This window comes from Drosophila gunungcola (genome assembly GCF_025200985.1).
Source record: "Drosophila gunungcola strain Sukarami chromosome 3L unlocalized genomic scaffold, Dgunungcola_SK_2 000005F, whole genome shotgun sequence".
Taxonomy (NCBI): Eukaryota; Metazoa; Arthropoda; class Insecta; order Diptera; family Drosophilidae; genus Drosophila; species Drosophila gunungcola.
Window position 1 is genome coordinate 4,473,921 of NW_026453180.1, and position 22,859 is coordinate 4,496,779.

General features: G+C 37.0%; 2 protein-coding genes across 2 annotated transcripts; both read left to right on the forward strand.

Annotated features, from left to right (window-relative positions):
- The first annotated feature begins 596 nt into the window (after positions 1-596).
- Positions 597-2,423, forward strand: LOC128259391 (MIT domain-containing protein 1). The gene is made up of 3 exons (XM_052991728.1): positions 597-1,109; positions 1,609-1,814; positions 2,167-2,423. Exons 1-3 carry the CDS (start codon positions 744-746, stop codon positions 2,318-2,320), a joined length of 726 nt encoding a protein of 241 aa, XP_052847688.1. The 5' UTR covers positions 597-743; the 3' UTR covers positions 2,321-2,423.
- Positions 2,424-19,743: 17,320 nt separating this feature from the next.
- On the forward strand, positions 19,744-22,625 carry LOC128259067 (fork head domain-containing protein FD2). The gene is made up of 3 exons (XM_052991197.1): positions 19,744-20,499; positions 21,752-22,007; positions 22,073-22,625. Exons 1-3 carry the CDS (start codon positions 20,138-20,140, stop codon positions 22,553-22,555), a joined length of 1,101 nt encoding a protein of 366 aa, XP_052847157.1. The 5' UTR covers positions 19,744-20,137; the 3' UTR covers positions 22,556-22,625.
- The last annotated feature ends 234 nt before the right edge of the window (positions 22,626-22,859 follow it).

Genomic DNA, 22,859 nt, shown 5'->3' on the forward strand with positions numbered 1-22,859 from the left:
GTTGCAATTGAAAAGTTTGCCATAGATAAAATATAAAAAAGGTAAAAAAATAACTGTGGAACATTCCACTGAAAAAATTCACAATTATTTGTTAAGGAATTTCAGCTTGAAGTGAGCACTTGACTACCATTTGTGTTTTTTAATTTAAAAGTGGAAGATTATGATTTTAGTTTGACTAGACAATTTGTACTCTTGCAGCATGTTCACCAAAATGGAATAACAACCTTATATTGCACAATAGAAGCTAATTTTTGTTTAACTGTAAACTTAAATAATTAAGTTTTCTAACTTAGTTTGGAAACGGTATAGAAGCATACCAACACGGCTATACCGACTCTAGTGAAGCTGATAAAAAAATTATTTAATTAATTAATTTTAAATTCTTAATTCTTAAATTCTTACTAATTGTTTATGGGAAATCGCTTCATTCTGCGATGACTTTGCACGGCATGTTTTTGCCTAAGATAAATATTCTTTATTTACTAGAAATTCAAATAACAACGGTCAAAGCTAACGTTTAGTATATACCAAATGTGTCTGATCAACTTTTTCAGATATATCGCGCGCGTTTTGGAATTTTCAGATTGAAACGCTACGGTCACACTAACAGCTGACCGCTATCTTTGCTGTTTTTTTTTGTTGTACCTTAAGATTAAATGTAAGCGATCCTCGATTAAAGAACTCCTAAGCAGTAAAATAATTACATTTCGAAGTACTTAAAAACTACTCACTGAGATGCCAAGATGAGCAACGCTTTGAAAGCCAAGGAATTACTCATACGCGCCGTGGAATGCGACCAAAATGCTCGAATTCTGGAGGCGCAAACCCTCTACACAGAGGGGATCGCTCAACTTATGCAGTTTGTAAACGGTGAGCAGGATGAAACCAAGCGAAAGGGATTCCTAACCAGGATCAAGGAGTATATGGACCGAGCTGATGCCATAAAAGCGCGGGTTAATGGCAAACTCATGCTCGGCGAGGTGGTCTCGCATGTTTCCATCGATGAGAACGACACTGGCTTCGATTACGACCAGCTCTTTGGGAAATACATGGATGACAAGACCGTGGAAATTATGCTGGAGGAACCCTATATGACGCAGAACTATCAGGTGAGAAATATTGCAGTTACTATGGCTGAGGAGAAAGGTGTTTCCATGATAGGATTGAAAAATCTAAAATAAAGATAGTTGACAAGTTAATAAAAACCAAGTAAATAAAACAGATTAATGTAGAATACAATCACAGTACTAAAGATTAACTTTTTTGATCGGTAAGAAAAAATAAAACGAACCCAATGTAATAAATTATATATAACTCAAACATAAGATAGGTTCTTATTACAGGAAAACGTAAGCACAGTAAATTGTACATATATATAGTAGATAAGAACCAAAACCAAATATATAGGAATGCTTAAAACCGGATTTCCAATAAAAATAGATAATTTAGTATGACTGCATTGCAATGTCAGCGAAAAACATTGATATGAGCGCATATTGAATAAAGATAAGAAAAGAAAATATAACTCCCGAAGATGTTAGCTTAAAAAAATTTATAATTTAACACATATATAATAATAATTATGACAAATATTTTTATCTTTTGCAGTATCAAAACCTAGTGAGATTTTTAGAGCTAGCTGTTACCAACTGCCCGAATTTAAAGTATTTTCGCCTGATCACCAAAGAGTATCAGGATCATAAGAACCCCGATCAACAAAAGACAAACCTTGGACAAATAAAAGCAGATTTGGAGCGGAGAAACATTGCTGTATCCATTAAATACGAAGACACGTTGCACGATCGCAAAATCTAGTAAGTTTGCAAAATCGTTGCGACAGCAAAAAATATGTGGATCGATTAGTGTGTGAAAAGAAAAGACAAAAAGTCTTGGGTATATAGATAACATTTATAAGAACATTTGTTTTTAAATTGAAAAAAGACCACTAATACTTATTTGTAAATTACAAAAAAAGTATAAAGTATGAAATAGGATCATTTTTCCTGTATTTGTTGTTGTTTTTTAAATTAAAAAAAAAATACCACAAAAGAAGTAAAAAGTATAAGATATAAATCTACCATTTGACTGTACTTTCGTCAGACAAATCGATCCACCCTACTATGCAGGTATACACACATTTCTTATCTGTTCTTTTATTGCTTGCAGCTTGAGCAATGGCTACATAATCAAAATTGGACGGGGTCTGCACTTTTACAAGGCCGCCAATCCCCTGTATTCGATTGGCCTGGTCAACTACAAATTCCGAAAATGCCTCCAAACGGATGTGGATATTTGGCGCAACAGCAGCGCAGCATCCTGAAGCACAGACAATATAACAATGCTTAGCTTTAAGTGATACAACTTCTTTTATACATTCTATTCTCTTACGATTTTTATAAAGATTTCTTTCAATTTTTTCGAAACGAAGAGTAGTAGTCGCCCACAATTGCAGATTTTGGGCTGCTATAAATCTGCAGACGCCACGAAGACACCAAAACTAATATATGGACGTGGCCGGAGGGGCGTTTTCTCTGCTGTACGCTGTTCTCTGCCAGAAAATGTTTAAAATTCATAACTTTCACGCCACTTGCGGATGCGGAGGCAGCTGCACAGCTGGCGGCCCGTCCTGGCTGCTGTTTTGAATGCCGCTTGCCACTGAGGCAGCCAGCGGGTGGCCACTGCAGTTGCATAAAAGACAGAATCGGAAGCTCCTGCTTTACCAGCTCCTGTGTCCGTGTCCCCAGGGCTCGGCCCGGTATTCGCCTCAATGGGGTTACAGTCGAACGTCTGTAGGTCGAACTTTTATGCAACTCAAAAGAAATTAGCTGCTTTTTCACTCCTTTTAAAGAGCTATTTAACTATACTAATGCTCTTTCTTAGCAAATCTTTAACATTTAAAGCAATGAATGTACAACGTTTCCAAAACATAATTCATTTTCGTTTCACATATCAGTAACCAGACAAATCTTTTTATTTTATTTTAACGTCTTTATTTTTGCTTTTTAGAAAAATTATTTTTTTTCTTCAACAAAACTTAAGGTCTTAAAATATATGATAAGTGATGGCTAAGAAAAACGTTTTTAAACAAGTTTTTTAACATTAGGAAACAGCAACTCACATATGATCAGTAGATATGCGAATCTTCCTCTCTTAATTTAACCTTTTCTTTAGCAAAACTTTAAGTTCTTTAAGTATATATTTATATATCTAAATAAAAAAAACAATTTCTTAACAAATTTGTCTCCTTTAACTCCAAGTTAAAGTTAAAGAAGTTGGCCTGTTATAAAATTCATGCCAGTAGACATGTGCGTGGATAATTAGAACTGCGACACAGTTGGCTGCACATCGGAACCGGAGGAGAAGTCGAAGTCGAAGTCGCAGCGCTGTGCCACCTTCTACTCGTGTGTGCGGTGGGCGGCGGGGTATATTTTCAATTTACTTGGTGCCATGCCAGGGATTTATCAACAGATGAAGGCAATTGTTACGCAAAGGCCCGAAATGCGGCGCGATGAGCCGGCCTAATAAATTGCACCAGAGCTAAAATGCTTTGCTCGCTTTTAAATTTTATGGCCCGTAAGAAGGCCGCCCAGAAAAGACACCCCATACTCCACCCAGCACCCACAAAAGCACCCACCCACACCCACTGTGTAACCACCCCTAATTTTGGGTTTAAGCACGTCTAGAGGTCGGAGCCTGCGGGCCAGCATTGTGGAGTGGGGATTCCATTTGCCTAAGCTGGCTATTCATTCCCTGGATGTTCTAAACAAGCAACAAGAGCTTCTGCTGTGCTGCTCGGGGCCCAGGATGAACTTATTGAACAATTAGATGGTTCACTTATTTTAGATAAATCTATGAACTAGATGGATCCCGGGGCCTTCGCTTCGCCTCGAATGTTTGCCTACAAATAAGCCACTAACTGACTGAACAACAGATCCGGATTCCCTTCGGCCACGCAACAGTTCGTTGAGTTCCCTGAGCTCCCTGAGTTGCCTGAGTTTGCCTGAGTTCCCTTAGTCCAGTGACTCTTTGGTCACAAGTGCACAAGCCTCAAGCGCTGCCTGCCAATTTGTGAGCAATGAATGCAGCGACGGCAGCGCAGGAAACTACTACAATACATAGCCATGGAATTAGTTATAGTCCGGCTCCAGGACTTCATCTTCGTCCTGGTCGAGGGCGAGTGCGAGTGCGAGGACACAAAGGGCACACAAAAAAACCCACCACTCTACTCCAAAGGGACGAGGAAGTCGAGCAGACATTGCCCGGGGCAGACCAACAGCATAACTAATCCGAATATTTTACTCCGCCCCTCCGAAAAATAGATGCCGATGCCCAAGTCGAAGCCACTTTTTGTTCACGGTGTTTTTTGGGTGGCGCAGAGGTAGAGGTATGTCGAATTCGAGGACCTGTGGAAATGGTCCAACACTCAGAATACTTCCTCATCAATAGGTTCTATTAATTAAGTACCTATTTTAACGTATCAAGCAGTTAAGGTATTGTTAATTAAAATCTTCCTAATCAACGGGTTGTTTTATTTTAAAATGCCCTTTTTACCATTTTTACTTATTTCACATTAAATAACTGTTATCGAAGACTTTTCATATTTTCACAAGTCTTAATTTATGTTAAAGCTTCTTTCAAGATTTAGAATTGCTGTATAATTTGCAGTTAAAGGATAGAAGTGTTATTAATTATCTCGAAGTTTAATTAATATATTTAAATGTTTCAAAAATAACCGGAGCTTTATTCTGCTATCTATATAAATTATACATTTTTAAACTTTTCAGATTCTTTTTTTACCTGTAAAAAGAATGTTTATGCGTTTTGGCTAATCTTTTTGCTAGATTTAGCTATTTTTCCTTTTTTTTAAGATTACATACCCAGAAAACTATAAAAACCTGTTACTGGGCATATGAAAGTCGTAATGTTGAAGCCAAGGATTCTCACTTGGCCATCAACCAGGATGAAGAAAGGAAGAGGACAATAGATGGAGCTACTACAAGGGAAGGAGGTCGCGTTAAGCGGAATGTTTTAGGTTCAGCGCAGCACTTATGACATTACATTTTACGAGACCGTGTGTGTGTGAGAGTGTGTGCGTGGGTGTGGCTGTGGCTGTGGGTGAGCTCCTGCCTACGTGTGTGTTCTCTATTAATTTGCCATAGCATCCCCAAAACCCAACCTCCTTAACACGATTGTCCTGGCTGGAAAGATTTGTGAAAGCGCCACGTAATTGACTTTGACTTTCACCATGGCCCTTAGCTCGTTTGCTTAAAATTATCATTGGGTTTTTGGGATTGGGATAGGGAAAACTAGGATTTCCATTGTGTACACATATACTTATGCCGATTTCCTATTAGATGCGTAACTTTGGACCACCGAGAAAAGAAAAAAAGGGTGGCGTCAACATTTTTTGCTTGTTTTTATTGCTGCTCCAGCAACATCAACAACAAGGACAATAACAACGGCCAGGCAAACTGGCAAATGTCCCACTTGTTACCAGAAAACGCCCCCAACCCAAAATAAAAATACAAAAACACATGAAAAAAAAATAGAAAGTGGGTGGGGCCGAGCGACATAGGCGATAGGGAAAATCGGGCCATAACTTTTGTTTTGCTACGTACATAAAATGGCGCCAAGCAACCTATATAGGCCAGACATCAGAAACGAAGAGAAACCAACGAGAAACATGTCTGCACTGAGAGGAAAGTTGACCATCTTCTTGGTAAATCAATTAGCAAGGGGTTGACTACTAAGGCTACAAATTCTCAATATAAAATGTTAAAATTCTTAATAAAACACTTATTACTACAAAATAAATGAATCCTTTCTTAAATTAAAGCAAATATGTGATTAACTGGTTGATTTATTTTTTTTTTAGTAATATATTTAATATGTTTGTAATATGTTTAATCACAAAACATAAAAAGCTCATTTGTATTATTTTTATTATATTGCAAATAGCGTTATTCTTGTTTCCTACTTCCTAAAAATGTATAAATTGACTTCTTCCAGATAACGTTTATTAATAAATATCTTTAAACATCCATACCAGCCCATCTATCTTAATAACATATCCTACAAATACTTGTGTTTTCCCTAAGGCCTAAAGTTTTACCAAATCTATGATTTAGTTTTCTGAGTGCATTGCTTTGGGGATGAGACGCAGGAGCACATAAAGTCAAGTGAAACTACTGGCAATAGCAATTGAAATCAAAAACGTGCCATCAACGGTTGTTGTTGTTGCTGTTGATGTTGTTGATGTTGCTTGTTGGTATTGCTGTTGTTGCTGCTGCTGCTATTGCTATTGCTGTCGTTGTTATTGTTGTTGAAAGCATCGCTCCTGCATCAGGAGCCGACCATTATGTAAATTGCGTGAAGGACTCAAGGGGGCGGGAAAGTGAGCTGGGTGGCTTTTTCGGATGGGTGTTGCTAGTTGCTGCTGCGGCTATTGCTGCGGTTGACCAGCAACCGCATCATTAACGCTTTGGACAGGCATTAGGAGAACGCAATGACAACTGGCTGAGGTCTCAGGCTGCTGTGCGTCCGAAATATGAACTAAAGTGATTTTCAAATATGCCACACAGTCGTCGTCGTCGTAGGCACTTTAGGAATGGCCATTGTTGCTGTCGAGCAGTTGGTGTTGCCGCTGTGCCTCGTGCCAGATTAAAAGCTGTCACAGACCAAACAAAGGCAACCGCAGCAGCAACACAAGGAGCAACAACAGCAGCAACACAAAGGACAGCCAACAGCATTGGCAGCAGGAGCAGCCGAGGCAGTTATTGTCCTCTCTTTGGATTTGCAATGTATGCCGATTTATAATCAATCAATGTCAGCGCAAAATTCGAAATGGGTGGTGACGCCTACTGCACTGCTAAAATTTCCTCCGGAAATCGAAAAAAAACCCGGTGTAACAAATTAACACGGAAGCGAAGCAAGGATCCGTTTGAATTCACAAGATAATGATTTCTCGTCACTTAATATTTTGAAATTAATGTGGCAATCAAGATTGGCAGACACTTACTAATTGAATGGTTACTTTAATGTTCTTGATTTAAACAAAATAAGATACTAAGTATGTTAAAAATGGATTGAAAATGGTTAATTGAAATGTGTTTAAGTAAGGTGTTTGTTTATACAAACAAACTTCAAAATGAAGATAAGATACATGTTTGCTATAACATTTTTTGTAAATTTCATTTAATTTGTCTTTTTTTCATCAACGAATGAAGCTTAACATTTTAATAATATAAGTTTAAAAGTAGATTTAATTCTTGCTAGCGGATGTTAAAAATATAGTTGTATATCAATGCAATATTATTCTTTAAGTGTACTTCTCGGCAGTCTCTTTTTCACGCGCTCCCCCGGGCGACTACGTGGAACGTATGCCGAAAAAAGCCTTCATTAGGCCCTTAGACGTCACGACAGGACTTCGCTAGGGCCAAAGGCGCGTTATTTATAGTGCGTGTCCTATTAATGCATAATCGACGTCAATCTTGGCATATTAAAGGACTAACGCGGCCTAAGTCGCTTCATATCCCTGGGCTATCTGCCTGTTCCTCCCCTCCCCCCTCTCATCTCACCCCTCGTCACGTTTTTTAACGATTTTAAACCAAAGATAGATGGCCAGAGATATCTTTTGGCAGCCACTGGCTACTGGTTGCCTTGAAAATCCTTTTTGCTATGGTTTTCTTTGGTTAATAGACCGAAATGCGTGTCAAATTCGCTTGCGAATTGATGAACTCGAAAAGGGTCCGCAGCCGGAATTTAATGCATTAACACAGATAAGAAAAATTTTTATGAATTTAATAAGGTATAATGGTATTTTTGAGCTCAAGAGTTTTTTTCTAGTCTGAGCTCGTTTTAAAACGAAATACCTGGCACAAAATGGTTGTAACTGATTTTTAAACTTTAAATGCCGACGTTTGAGTTGATGTTTTTGGGTAGATATTAAATACAAAGAATAAGTAAAATAAATCGTAGACATCTTCACTTTTGTGTTGGGTTCTTTAAACAAATACTAATATTACATCTTATTTATTTGTATTATTATTAAAAAACCTTTTTTATAGCATACTTATCAGATTTTTCATTAAAAGCTTGCTTAAAGTTCTCTCTATGCTACTGTTTCCTTTTCGCCAAATCCAGGCCACATTCTTAGCCAGGAATTTACCTCGGGTCAATTATTTCACTTATTTAGCAGGCTTTAAAATTTCGCCACAAATCCACGCCTCCTCAGAGCTGGATGTTTAATGACCAGGAGACATTGTGACAGCGTTGACAACTCGCTGGAGAAATGGTAAATGGGAAAAGTGTGGGGGCGGAATTCTGAGATTCAGTGAGCATTAGAGGAAGTAAGTCGCGGGCATAAAAAGCCAAGTTGTAATTTGAGTAATTAAAATTTGACAGATAATCGAATCGCTGGAGCTCTAGAGGTCGGTTACAAGATAGAACTGGAGCAGGTAGATGTAGATCCAGATCCTGGCACGACATCGGCGCCAGCCCTTTCACCCAGATTACAACTTGAGCGGCCTTAATGCCCCGCACTTTATGTACATTTGTATATGATTCTTTGTGTGTATATAAGGCCAGGCCAGGCAGTCAATGTCAAACCACAGACTATTAAATACACACGCAGGCACGCGAAAGTGCTGAAAAACAAAGCCAGCGCAAGCCAAGAGATGAGGATGCTATACACAGTTAAAAAAAAGAATAATCTTCCTTAAAGAAATAATACTTTGTAAAAGTATATTAAATACGCAAAAGGTAACTACGCCTCTTAAATCTTATTCCTTACTTTCCTAAATGTCTATTAGCTTCTCAATGTCATGTTCAATTTTGACATTGAGTTAAATTGCTGGGCAAAATAAAAACGTTAAGGTTAAGTTTTTGAATTTCTTACCAATTCATGTAACAAAATTTAGTATACCATTTATATTTAAAAAAAATATTACAATAAGAAAGCAAATTTGTGCTTCCGATCAACTTAACTTCATCTCAACTCTTTCTGACAGGTTACATAGTTAGGTTGGATATCACATCATTATAATGTGTAGATGTGTTCCATTTTATTAAATACACTACCTAATTATCCCCCCATTTAGCTCAGATTTTCTCGCAGTGCCCGAATGGCAGCGATGACGATAGCGATGAAGCTGGCAATGTCGGCGACGGCAGCTTCCATAATTCGCCTGACGACTCCGGGATTCGTGGGGAGTAAAAGCCATTAAAGTAACAACCAGGCACAGCACGTTTTTACGGCGACAAAAGAAGGTTCCTCAGGATGGCTAAAATCAGGGGGGAGGGGGGTGAGGGCGAAACGAGATGGGGGTTTTCAGACTCAATCGTAAGCGCAGCAGTCAGCGTCATAAACGACGGCGTCGGCATTTAGAAAGCGCAGATATTCCTGTCAAAACGATAAGCGCGCCTTCGCCAGAGTGAAAAGACAACCAGTCAGTTGAGAGGGGGATTGGGGATTGGGGATGGTGTTGCGATGGTGTGGATTTGAACGCCTGGCAATCCCAACAAACCCAAAGGCAGCATTTTTATGCGGGATCTTTAAACGCTTTGCGGCATTGTCATTTATGTATCTATTCCAGGAGTCTTTCTTGCATTGGTTAAATGCCTTACGGTAATTTCATTCACTTACGCGCACATAACTTGCAGAACTCACGTATTCCCATTCGGATTCGCATTCACATTCGCACTTTCCCCTGTTTCCCTGTTTTTCTCCCATGGAAGGGGCAAAAAGTTATGGCTAAAATGGGGGTTTGGCAAAAGGTGCGTAATGACATTCATGTGATAAGCACACGCACACGCCCCCAGGTGAAAATGGGTGGGTATTTCTGGGAGGACGGCTGCAGCTAATGAGGCAAATTCCAAAACCCAAAGCCAAGCAAATATGTACATAAATCTTTAGCGGAATAGAAAATAAAATATATAGAAAAGTAGGTAGCAGTTGGTTGGCCATTGCTGGCCGCAAGAAATATGGATTGCTGCCTAATCACCTAGAGCACCAAGAAGGAATGGGGAATGGGAATGGGACAACTCCTAAGTCGCGCAAATCCCAAAATATTTCACAACTTTATCCCCTTAGGTGGGATTTTTGCGGGCAAATAAAAAATATAGGATGAAAAAAACCCAAAAAACAACGCAGCAAACGAGCATCAGTGGCACGTTAATCAAAATGTTGGCGGGGAGCCGGGGGACAAATCGTCCTGGCCGCCAGATATGGCCATCTTACGAATAGGTATGCTGGATATACAGGATATACAGGACCAAGGCATCGAAGGCAAAGCGAAAATTTTAATGGCTCAATAAAAATGCCATTTGCGCAGCCCTCTGCTGGCCCGCAGAAAGTTGACTTTAAAGGCAATCGGCCAGGCCAGGCCAACCTACTCCGCCAGCCGAAAACAAAAGCCAAACAAGGCTTAACACATTTCCCCAAAATGTTTATCTAATCAGCGCAAAGTATCCTGACACCTGAGAAGAGCCAGGAACGACAGCTGCACATAGAAAAATATTTTTATCACTTGTCGAAAAACGTATTTTTAAATAAAATACATTTTCTTTACATTCCATATATTAATTTCGTATTTGTACCCTCTTTGAATTATAATATATAATTAAATGGACAGCCATAAAAGCAAATTTTGTTGTAATTTTTATGTATTATTTTTTTTTTAATTCGAATTTTTTTATTGAACTTCAATAAAGTATGTTAGCTAGTTAGAACTCAATTTTAATTGTATTATAAGTAGTTGTAATATTTTCACAAAGTATAAAAAATGTATGTACTTTTATTCTTGTTTTCACATATATTTTTTTTGAATAAATAGAGTGCTGGATTATGTTTTTTTTCAGTGTATAGAAAAGCCAGGACTCTCGCCAGGAGGCAGCTGTCAGGGCATTAATCTGCAATTGCCGAAGATTTCCGCCTTCCAATCGAATCAAATGTAAATCAGGGAGACCGGGAGGCAAGTTGGGGCAAATGGAAAATGGAGGGAGGCCATTTGCTGGCTTTTCCACTGAACTAGTTGCACATCTCTGCGCCCTCACACGTATTTATTTCTTATGGTTTTCTTTTTTTTGGGGTGGGGTGGGGGAGGAGTAGGAGGATTTATTTTCGCCACCCATTTTTGTTTGTGGTGCGCTTTATCAAACAGAAAATTTAAAAAACAAATAACAGCCGAAGAAAACAGGGCGGCAACAGTAACAACAAGAACAACAACAGACGGGTGCGCTGCCATTAATTTTTTATTGGTTCTCCGAAATCCGATTCATGCCTTCTACAAAGATTTCTCAAACATTTAAAAGTGCGAAAAGATCAAAGCGAATTCCAACTCATTGTTCCCCACAGTATTTTCGCGGCTTAGCCAGAGAAGAATAAATCTATGAATTCCGGGAGAGAGTTCCGTCCTCGTACGTTCAAGTTTTTCAGTTCCCCTGATGATGTGGCATATTTGCTTGTAAACATTTGACGAGTTCCATTTTACAATCCGCCCGGCGGAGCAGAGACCACCCACAATTACTCCAAAAACTCGGCCATGGAAAATTAAATCAGCAGCTTCTTCTGGGGCTTGGGTTTTCGGTTTTCGGTTCCGTTCAAACTGATATTTTGCTGGCTCTGCCAAACCGCATATCAAACTGTCGACCATTTACCATTGGGTCTACAGCAAGGTGCGGCCCGTGCCAAGTGGTTTTTGGCTGCCGTTGTTTTCATAACATTCTGTTTCCCCCCTAGTTCCCCAAGTTGCACGTACACATGGCCCCCATCCCTCAGCCCCCAGAAAACCATCCCAAAGTCGGGCAACTTTTGACGCCACTCTGTCTGCCGCGCCACGCCTCGACGGCCTGCATTCGTATATATATAAAAAATATTCATACGTAGGATGCCCTTTTTATTATGCACTCTTCGCCAGCGGGTGCGAACAGTTTTGTGGTGAACTCTGGCATTTCCCGCTCCACTTCGCTTACTTCCAATTTGCAGGCGGAAAAAACTGATACCGAATGGGGGTCAATACTAACTATTTGGCGCAAAGGTCTCTCGCAAATTACAAACTTTTGGAGTTACGGGTATTTCACTAACTGCATATAAGACAGTAAAAAGGACGCGCAGAAAATCGAGATCGCTTTAAAAGTTGTCTAAAGTGGGTTGTAATAAATTTTACTTTGACTTTCATCAAACAAAAGTCTTACAACGAATTTTTTCCTTTAAAATGTACTTGCTATTGTTAATAGTCTTAAGCTTAAATTGATTTTTAATAAATAGTATTTATTTGTATGTTTCTTAGGTACAAAAAAATAATTTTTAATTTAAAAAGTGCAAAAAAAAGTCTTTGTATTTTTTTTTTTGAACTGAAAATTATTGAAGATTTTCGTCAAAATCATTCAACATGCTTTCCGAAAATATATATTGTCTTAAACACTTTTAATGTTTTATTTTGTGTTCTTAACATATCAAATTATTGTTATATAATACTTTCCTTTTGCCCCCTTTTGAACCCTTGTAAGTTAAAGTTATAGCTGGTGAAAGCGGATAGAGCTTTGATCTTATCAGTTTAGGCCAAGTTTCGCCTGCAAATTGAATCTCCAGCGGAAATTTATTTGTTCCTAGGCCTCTTTCTGATCGCCTGGAGGGTATTGAAACTTCGATGTGGCAAGAAGTGCCAACGCATTCGTGGCTATATCGTCACTTGTGTGGAGTGTGGGGTTACAGTTTGGAAAGTTCGAGGGAAAGGGAAATCAGCTCCGCTTGTTTACACGTGCCTTTGTTGCGCGATGCGTGTGTTCCGGACTCCGCATACGGAACAAGGAATACGGAATGTGGAGGGGTGTATGAGCACCGCATGAAGTTTTGCCTACTTGTATTTACATACAAGCAAGTGCAGCAGCAACAGAGAATTTTCCACCCCAACTGCCCCTTGTTGGCTGACTTTCCCATGAAAAATAAACAAGCGTTTGGCTCCGACAGTCGCCAAGATGTCTGCGACGGGCCCTGGCTTTTGCTGTTGCTCCAAGTCACCTGGCTACCCCAAAAAGGTGGCACGGGTGTGTTGCAAGATGCACTCAAAAAAAATTAAACTTTTTTTAACTTGAATTTTACTTTTGTAAGCTACAAGTAGAAAAAACTCCTACTCCATGACATTAGATTACTAGGATAGTTAAGACAACTAGAAACATATGAAAAAAAATCCATTTTAAAAATCACTTTTGAAACGAAATCACTTGACGATTCTAATCCAAACCGTTTAAAGCACTATCCAGTACATTTTATTTTGGCCTTATTACAAATCGCTTCTCGGAATTTAAGAGCTGATATTTAAAAATTGTCTAATACTATAAAAAAAGTTCACGCCTGTCGGCAACAGAGAATAATTGGATTTCCAATCCTTTTTCCAAGTGTACTTAAGTAACTAATTAATATATTTAATGTTCAATTCAACTGGTATGTACATATATATTTTAGGCCCTTACAGATTCAGTTTTACTTGTTAAATTATTGTCTTAAATAAATATATGTCTTTCTGCAATAAGTAATTTCTAAAGTTGCATTATTCACTGGTAATTAATGTTATGTGACTACCAGCATAACACAAATTTTTCAATTGAATGCAACAAGAAATATTACCAAATATAAAATCTTATCTTCAAAAAGTTTTGCAGCTTTAAGAACAGTTTTATAAACCTTACCTTATATTTTGATCTGTCCCAAATTTGTTGAGCAGAATTTTTAATTGGGTTTAAATTAAATTGATATTGATATTGATATTTTCACACTCTTTTTCTAAAACGCGGCGAATTGAACATCATCAAGAACAGTGCTGGAAGTAAATGGAAAACACGGCGAATTAGCGCCCGCACACACATACATATCCAAACGCGCGACACTTGTGTGAATGTATTGGTGCGACAAGAATTTTTGCAAAGAATTGAAAAAGACGAAAATTGCATTTTTTATTGATATTGATAGTTGCACGTCATAGTAAAAGCAATTAGAGTTATCAAGTTATCATTTTGTAGTTACTGGTCTTGATGGATTTGCTGTTTTTTCTTTTCTAGGTTCACACACACATGATAATGTAAAAATGTAGTTTTTTCACTTTCTGGTGCTTTATTTTCATGATCACAGTGGCTTAAGCTATCATTGCATTGTTGTTAACACAAGATTTAACTTTTTAGAACTAAATAAATGGGAACTTTATAAACAAAATGCTTAGAAAAAATAACGCGACCGCTTCGACAAAGCACGAAAAGGAAATGCAGAAATGGCGTCGAACTTTGGAAGGAGAAAGGAATGAGAACTTTGGAAGGAGAGAGGATCAAACGGAACGTGCTCTCTTTCTCTTTTAAAAAGAGAGTCAATAAGAAGAGATTATTTTTTTGTAAGGAATGGAAATTGAAAGTATAAACAAAAACCGATAGTTTAATTTTCTTAAGGTTTAAGTTTAGTCCTTGAAAATAAACTATAAGTTCTTGAAAATAAAGTATAAGTATTAATTTAATACTAAATATTTACTTCTATACCGAGAGTCTTAAAATGTTGTCTAAGGCCTTATTTATTTTTATATTCATTCATTCGTGGTCTTAATTTAAAAGTCATATTATTTGGACATTTTTCATACCCAATAGTTTGAAATTCATGTGACAATAGTTTAGATTCTATGAAACATTTTGCTTGGCTGTGGTTAAATTAAAATAAAGGATGAAATTTAATTTATTTTAATTTCTTACAATTTTAGTGAATTTTTCGCGCAGTGCAGGTCCTTGGGGAGTTGTCAGGATGTTGCCAGTGCCCGTATTTTAATAATGCATCGAAATGAAAGTGGCTGTCAACTGGAGATTTGACAGCTGCTTTATGCCGGCGACAAGGATCGATGAAGGCCCCCGAATCAGAATCGGAATCAGAATGCACACCCAAGGAAATGCCCACTGTGGCATCGTGTCAGGTGCGTAGACAGACTTGCCACAGCTTATTTCACTTAATGTGCGATAATCAGGGGGGAATCGCCGTCTCATTAGCACATGGCACTCGAGAACTCGAGAGCTCAAGAACTCGAGAACTCAAGAACTCGAGGAATCCCCAGCCAGCCCGCACTTACTCATAAATGCCATAGATCTTTATTTTTTTGGGGGCCACCAGCTGGCCCACTTGATGGCATAAACACAGATTGCATGGGGCCCGCTTTGAAGTGCAAATTACCCGCGGGGTCAACCAACAAAATATCATGGCAACAACAACACACTGGGCAACTGAAAACACTGCAAACACTGAAAAGGGGAAATATCGGTGAAAATGGGGCTTTCGCTCGTAATACATCTTGGAAATCTCTTTTAATGACCCGCGCCGGCCACTTGAGAGATTTTTAGTTCAAAGCTGCTGCTATTTTAATGTGGTCGATATTCTAAATTTAAACAAATAAACAAACATCCATTGCTGTTGCTGCTGAAAGTTTATTGTTTTTAAACCTGTGCAGCAAAACTGTTTGATATTCCTTTTCGTTGGCCGGTTGAGTAGCCGATAATTTGGCACTTACTATAAAACGTGCAAAATTCATTCACATTCACATTCACGTTTCCACTTGATTCATTTTCGGCCGGCAAAAGCAATCAATGTGAGTGCTTGGTTTATGTTTTTCCGAACACATCCGCCCAGCTCAGCTCCGTTTTCCACCCAACCCCCCTTCGTGAAAAACTTTTCTTGCGGCTGGAAATCAATATGAGTAATACGAAATAATAATCCATGAGAATCCCGTGGTTTGGGGGCCACTCAATACCGATTTGTGTATAGATTGCTCTTTTTGAAGATGCCAAATAGCGGGGAAGAAGGCGAAGTTACCACTCAATTTATAGGTTTTTCAAGTGCAAATGAGGTGCTGTCAGCAGGAAAATGCTGCAAATGATTCGAGTTTCAAGTGAATCAAAGATGGCGAAACTTTCAAAGCTAAAAAAAATATATACACTCGTTTGAAACTAAATTTTTACTTAAATAATTTAAGACATTCTTTTCTAACAACCATTTTAATTTTTAAAGATAAAAAGTAACAAAGATAAGGGCATATTGAATTTATTTTGACATTTTTAAAGTAATTTAAAACAAGTATTTGAATATGCAGTCAATATTTTAAAGAAAGTTACAGAAATAATTCAGGTTTCAAAAGACTAATTGTTAATGTTAGTTACATTTAAAAGAAACATCCGTCTTACAAAACGTCAAATTATTATGCTGTTTATTAAATGCTATTTAGAATTGTGCGCCTTGAGTTTGGTTTAACTTAAAAAAAACTATAAAATAATATTTAATAAAAGACAATAATAATATAATAAAATATAAAAAGTGAAAAAGATAAAGGAATTGAAATATATCTTTAAACATGCATTCCTTGTTTAAAAAACTGTTACAGAAATAATTCTAGCTTAAATAGGCTTATCTTTAATGTAAGTTAAATTTAAATACAAAAATCTGTTTTACAAAATATCAGTATGGAATACAGTTTATTAAGTTCTATCAGCATGTAATGTTTATAAAAAACTTGATGTTCAATGAATGTTCAATGATTCAAAGGGAAAAAACAGGCAATTACCTTTGACTCCTTTGGCCAAAACAAAAGTTTCCGCAAACACAAATCAATTGCACTTGCCGGCAAACTCAATGGCTAAATAAATTATGGTTTTCGCTAACCGCCATCGACTTGAAACCCGACATTAATTAACACCAACCCTTTTGGCCAAGCAGCTGAATCGAAATGGCGGCGATTACTCGTGTGTCCAACACCTGTTACCAACAAATAAGACGGGGGAAAAACGAGGGACGCAGGAAAACTCCCGTCGTCACAGGTCAACAACCAGTTTATTGCTCACGCATTTCATTTCAGAAATCTTCTTGGCGTTCCGAAAGTCATCATTATCATCGAGGATGGTGAAATGGAGGATGGAGTAGCCAGGAGCAACTAGTGTCAAGAATCGCATAAATTTCCGATTCCGGGACGCTGGAGCTGAGTGTGCCATTTAATGGCCGGCAAAGGTCACGTTCACACCGCCGTAATGGCTAATGGGCAACGAGCGGCTCCTGACAATTCAGGTAATGTGGATAATTTGCTGTCAATGATGTGGAACGGAGGGAGCTGCTCTGCGGTCCACGCTATTTGTTGTCAAACACGGCACCCTGCATTTTACGGCGCACTATAAATAGGCCCTATACTACATGTTAATGCCTCCCGATAAACTGGGAACTCCTGGGGCATGGGGCATAAGGCATGTGGCATGTGGCATGGGGCATGGGGCAGTAGACCCCATAGAATTTTGACAAATCACTGCTTGTTGAGCACAGCCACAAATCCCGCTGATCGATGATTTGTTGTCTTTGATCTCTGGAACAACGAGTGTGGAGTGATTAAATCAAATTTTGACAAGGTGACGACGCCAAGCCACAGTATACTTTTCTTCAAGTGTGCTTTAAATCGTAGCTAATACAGTGAAACTTTTATAAGAAAAATGTTCGTTGGACTTAAATATTAGCTAACATTACGAACAGCTTCTGTAAACCGTAACTAAGCAATTTACTAAAATACATCACTTACCTTTTTTGTTACCTAAAACTCGTTTAAAAAATATAAACTTTAAAGCCAATATTGGTATAAAATGTCTACTTTGCATTTTTATTTTTAAAGAATATCTCTTTTAAATTTAATGATAATAATAACAAAACTAGGTTATATACACTTTTTATTTCTAACGAATAAATAATTTCATTTAATTTATTTTATTATTTAGCTCAAATAACCTTTCCCTTTTAATTGAAATTTGAAATATTTAATTATAGTATGAAGCTAGTTTTATTGAAAACCCAGAAATTCGAAAGATAAATTATACAAAACAAAACATAACAAATATAATATTAAATTCAAATCTTATAAACAAATTATATTCTAAATAAATTTAAAGCATTATCAGTTTAAATTGAAAAATAACAATAGAACATCCTAATTAAGGTAATATATTACAAGGGAAAAACGGAGGTTGAAGTACTGAAGTTCCACTGCATTATTATTCATGTGTGTCTTAACCAAAAAACAGGGAACTCGCAGCATAAATCAAGCGATGACAACGGGAACAACAACATCGGTAGTCACGCACTAAACAATAACTATGCAATTACAGGCAGCGATTAAGTTGCGGTCGGGAGCGGCAACTAAAATAAACAATATCCGAGGCGTTTTATGGCTTAGTGCGACAGATAGGGCAAAAAGAATAGGGAACCCAAAAGAAAACATTGTTTCACAACGAAAAACATTGAGAATCGAGTTCTAGAGCTGTAGAGCTCTAGAGCTCTAGACCAAAAACCAAACCGAGCTGAGCCATAAAAAACACAATATTTGTTTCCAATACTATTCCCAGCATAGGTCTAAAAATAAGCAGCGACATCTCTCGAATGTGTGGCCCTCAGAGAAAATCAGAGGATCAGAGGCCATAGGATAACCCATTGTTTTATGACCCATTTCTACCAGCGGTAAGCGATCGTAAAATTTGAATAAATCGGGAGAGAGCGTGAAGAATCCTTTGTGGGCATCTTCTTTCACATATGTGAATATCTGAACTTCAATTGCTTCGTTATTTCGTATTTGGTATTTGGTATTTTCGATTTGCGTTCAATGTTTTTATTTCTTTCAAATGATCTCTGCTTTCTACTTGAGAACGGAGCGATCGTAAAAATCCGTAGATCGTAGTCCTGTTTGAAATGTATACACGATTATTTTACGACCTTTTAAGATATAGACCAAGACTTCGGTTGCTTTGGAAAAATTGCGTACTTGACTGCACCATTTACTCTTGCTTTCTTTCGCTCGGAAAAGTCGTAAAAATCGGAAGGAAATTCTACGAGATAGCAATGTCAAGGGACTACATGAAGATAAACCTTCTGGCATTATCTTCGGCAGCTGTTATCCGGCATAATATTTAAACGAAGTGTTTCTTGGAACTCTTTTATTTTAATAATGTTTACAAACCAATTGAACAGAAGAGGTATCTAAACTTTTCATTTCGATTTATTTTAGAGTCTTAAAACCATTGAAAGGCGTCAAAATAAAAATGGTTAGTAAAAAAAATTTAAAGCTTTTGCAGAAATAAACAAATCTTTTTTAGAAATACTTAAAAATTTTTTTATTCTAAAAAAATTACTTGAATTCTTATAAGAAAAAGCCTGAGACTTAAAAGTCTTTCTATATGTTTGAATTTTTCAAAAACTCTTAAAAACACTTCAAAGATCGGCTGCAAAATTTCCTTTAAATTGCGTGTAGTTCATGTGTAAACTTTGCTTGATTTTCATTTGTTGAAAAACCAAATTCACATATTATTCAAAACACATTGGGAACTCTCAAGCACACACACACACATTCAAAAGAGATATTTTGACTCCGCCCATCTGAAAAATGCGGGCAAATGAAAATCGAATATCGCTCTGAGCATATGGACATAAATAAACATGGAGAGAGTGGAGAATATATATGTAAGCAACGCCCCCTCAAAAAAAGACTATATTTCGGGGATAACTGGATAAATACTATTATAATCCAGGATATCAGATTAATAATGATGTCATTAACTAAAAATTTAAATAATTGAATAAGACATCTCAAAAAAAAAAAACAAATAAAAAATTTATATGATATATAGAATCATCATTTGTCTAAGGAGAAATAGTAACTTTATCTTAAAATTTATACTTTTAAGAATATGTTTTATTTGTTTTCGCAGAAACAAATTATTTTTCTCTCTCTGAAAACTCAAACATGTGTGGATCTTTTGTTGAGGGTGTTCGTATATCTCTGTATTTATAGACCAATACGCTGCTCTCCCCAAAAAACACATGCACATGAGTACTGGATGAGGCATTACAAGTGATCTGCGTATCCGAGTCCAATCATTAGTCGATCGGACTTCTTGGCTGACGCAACGGATAGCCAAATAGTCGCGCACGTATCTCCAATAACTTCGGATGTTATATCTTCCCGGGAAACATAAATCCCATGAGATCAAAGAAAATTAAGTGAAGTGAAAAAAACAAAGTTCGAAAAAAGGTTTTCTGAAAATAAAACATAGTCAAATCCTTAATTCGACATAAAATACAAAGGAAAACCAGAAGAAAATGTTACCATCTTGCTATGCCAATGGATCGGGTCTGCCGGATAATGACGAGCTTGTTAACTCCCTGCTTTCAAACCCCGAATATCTCAGAGCCCAAGTTTCCCCAAATCCGTTGGCTCCAAATGCCGTCGGAATGGAAAGTTTGATGTGCGGATCGTTTTCTCCAGCCTTTTACTACCAGGGAATTGATAATTTCCTGGCCTTGCACAATAATATCTGGGGTTTGCCCATATCCTTCCTGCATAACTCACATCGACCGGAAAAACCTCCGTTTTCCTATATTGCCCTTATTGCCATGGCCATAAGTAGTGCTCCTAACCAGCGATTAACTCTCAGTGGAATCTACAAGTTTATTATGGACAAGTAAGTTAGAATCTATCTTTATTTGAGATTTAGCCATTGTTATTATAATTTAAGTCATTTTTTAAATAAATATTTATTTTTAAAACTAAAATTTTAAGTCATTTTTAATTAACAAGCAATTAACCAGCGATTAACTATCAGTAGAATCTACAACTTTATAATGCACAATTCTAAGCAATTATTGTTACTATTTTCTTTTTAGAACTGTATACTAATTAATTTGTTTTAAGATTTACTATTTTGTCTATTTCCCAAAAGTGTCAACTTAATTTTCCCTACAGTTTGCGTTTTTTAGTCCCCATGACGAAAATCAAGTTAATTTAGATGACAGCCTTGACTAAATCAAATGCCAAAATAAACAATCGCAGCATTCCGAATATCTATTTAAACTGAAACAAATTTCATCCCAAGACGCATTTCAAAACAGTTGACGCAACATTTGCCAAAACTGGGATTTATATCGTTGAAATATTGAGCGTAAATTTATTTCTTTTAACGTGAAAAATATATATATATATATAAAGTATCAAGGATTACTTGGTCATTTATTTGTTCCATTAAAAAATGGTTTCATTTCTTGAATTATATTTATGGTCATATTTTTTAAAAATATTTTATTCTTTTGCGTAGGTTATCTTGTATACTATATACATTTCTTCTTTCGGATGGTATCTTTTCCTATATAAACACAATTTCTTGAAAATGGCGGGCAAATATTTAAAATGAAGCGCTAATAATTGAAAATACAAGAAAGAGAACAATGACTTCATGTGTTTATAAACCAAATTTTTCCGATTTCTTTATCAACATAAACAAATATTATTTTTATTGCTTTTGCAAATCGTTTGGCTTAAACAAACTAAATGGGGAACATGGACATTGGCTAATATGATGTGTATCAATTCAAAAAAATGTTTTCCTATGTAATATATATATAGAAAAATGTGTTACATTCTAAATTTCTAAATGTAGATAAATAAATAAATAAGCTATACAAATAACATTTACAGAGTCATCGGCATGACTATAAAATAAATAAATATAGTATTTTTTGTTATGTCCGTTTTTTTTAATTGTTTTATAAACATTATTTGTAGGCTTTTGAAATTTGTTTTAATAAAGCTGACCAAAATGCAAACAAACAACGAGATATTTTATGCTTAAGAATTAGAAAATGGTATATAAATTTCCTAAGTTATTAAATTAGAGAGAACTATCCAGTAACTAACCATCAATATTGTTTATTTTTTAGATTCCCTTATTATAGGGAGAACAAACAGGGCTGGCAGAACTCAATTCGGCACAATTTGTCCCTGAATGACTGCTTTGTAAAGGTGCCTCGGGATAAGAACACGATCGAGGACAATGATAGTGCTGGCAAGGGAAGCTACTGGATGCTGGACTCCTCGGCATCGGATATGTTCGAGCAGGGAAACTACCGGCGAAGAAGGACCCGCAGACAAAGACATTGCGCCAACTCAAATCGCTACGAAAGGGAGTCAGGAAAGGTAATTAAACTATCTAAAACTATAAAAAGTATAAATAAAATATTAAAAAACATATTTTCTTTCAGGATTCCAGTGATGGCAGCAATTCTACCGCAGATATTCGTTTACCCAGCGAACCGCTGAATGATTTCGACATCTTCTGCAACGAGAGACCCAATTATTCGGATAGGATTACTGACTTACACAGGCAGTATTTGTCCGTATCTCTGGGTTTCAACAGTCTTTTTAACAATGATGCCAGAGGAATGCGACCCATACCAAGTTCATCGCTGTCCGAGATCAGAGAATCCCCAGATGATGTGGACGCCTCCTCTAGTTCCAGTAAAACAGCTCAGAATCCTGCCGATAGTGCCTCACTCCATGAGGATTTACATTCCCCGAGTGCCTTTACTCCGCCACTCAATCGTCGGGAAATAAGTTCTTCGGGTGCGCCAATCCCTAATGATTCTTTTCGAGGCATTCAGGATTCAAGCAACTCATCCACAATGGCAAACAATCGGTCAAAGACCACACTGTTTACCATCGACAATATCATTGGCAAGCCATGAAAACTGCACAATTTGATCTTAGCTTTTTAAGATATTACCTTATAAATGACTTTGTTTTTAATAGAAAACAGTGATTAGTACTCAAATTAAAGTTAAACCATTTAAAATATTTGTTGACTTTGTGTTTTATACCCCAAAAAAAATTGTCATAAAGACTGAACTGATGTTACATGAAATTTTAAAGAATTGGGACTGAAAAATTTCCTAATTAGATAAGTATATGTGGCCCTTAGATTATTCGATACAGAAAGGAATCCAAAAAGTATAGGGGATATAATCTTGAGTATTGAGTATATAGTTACAG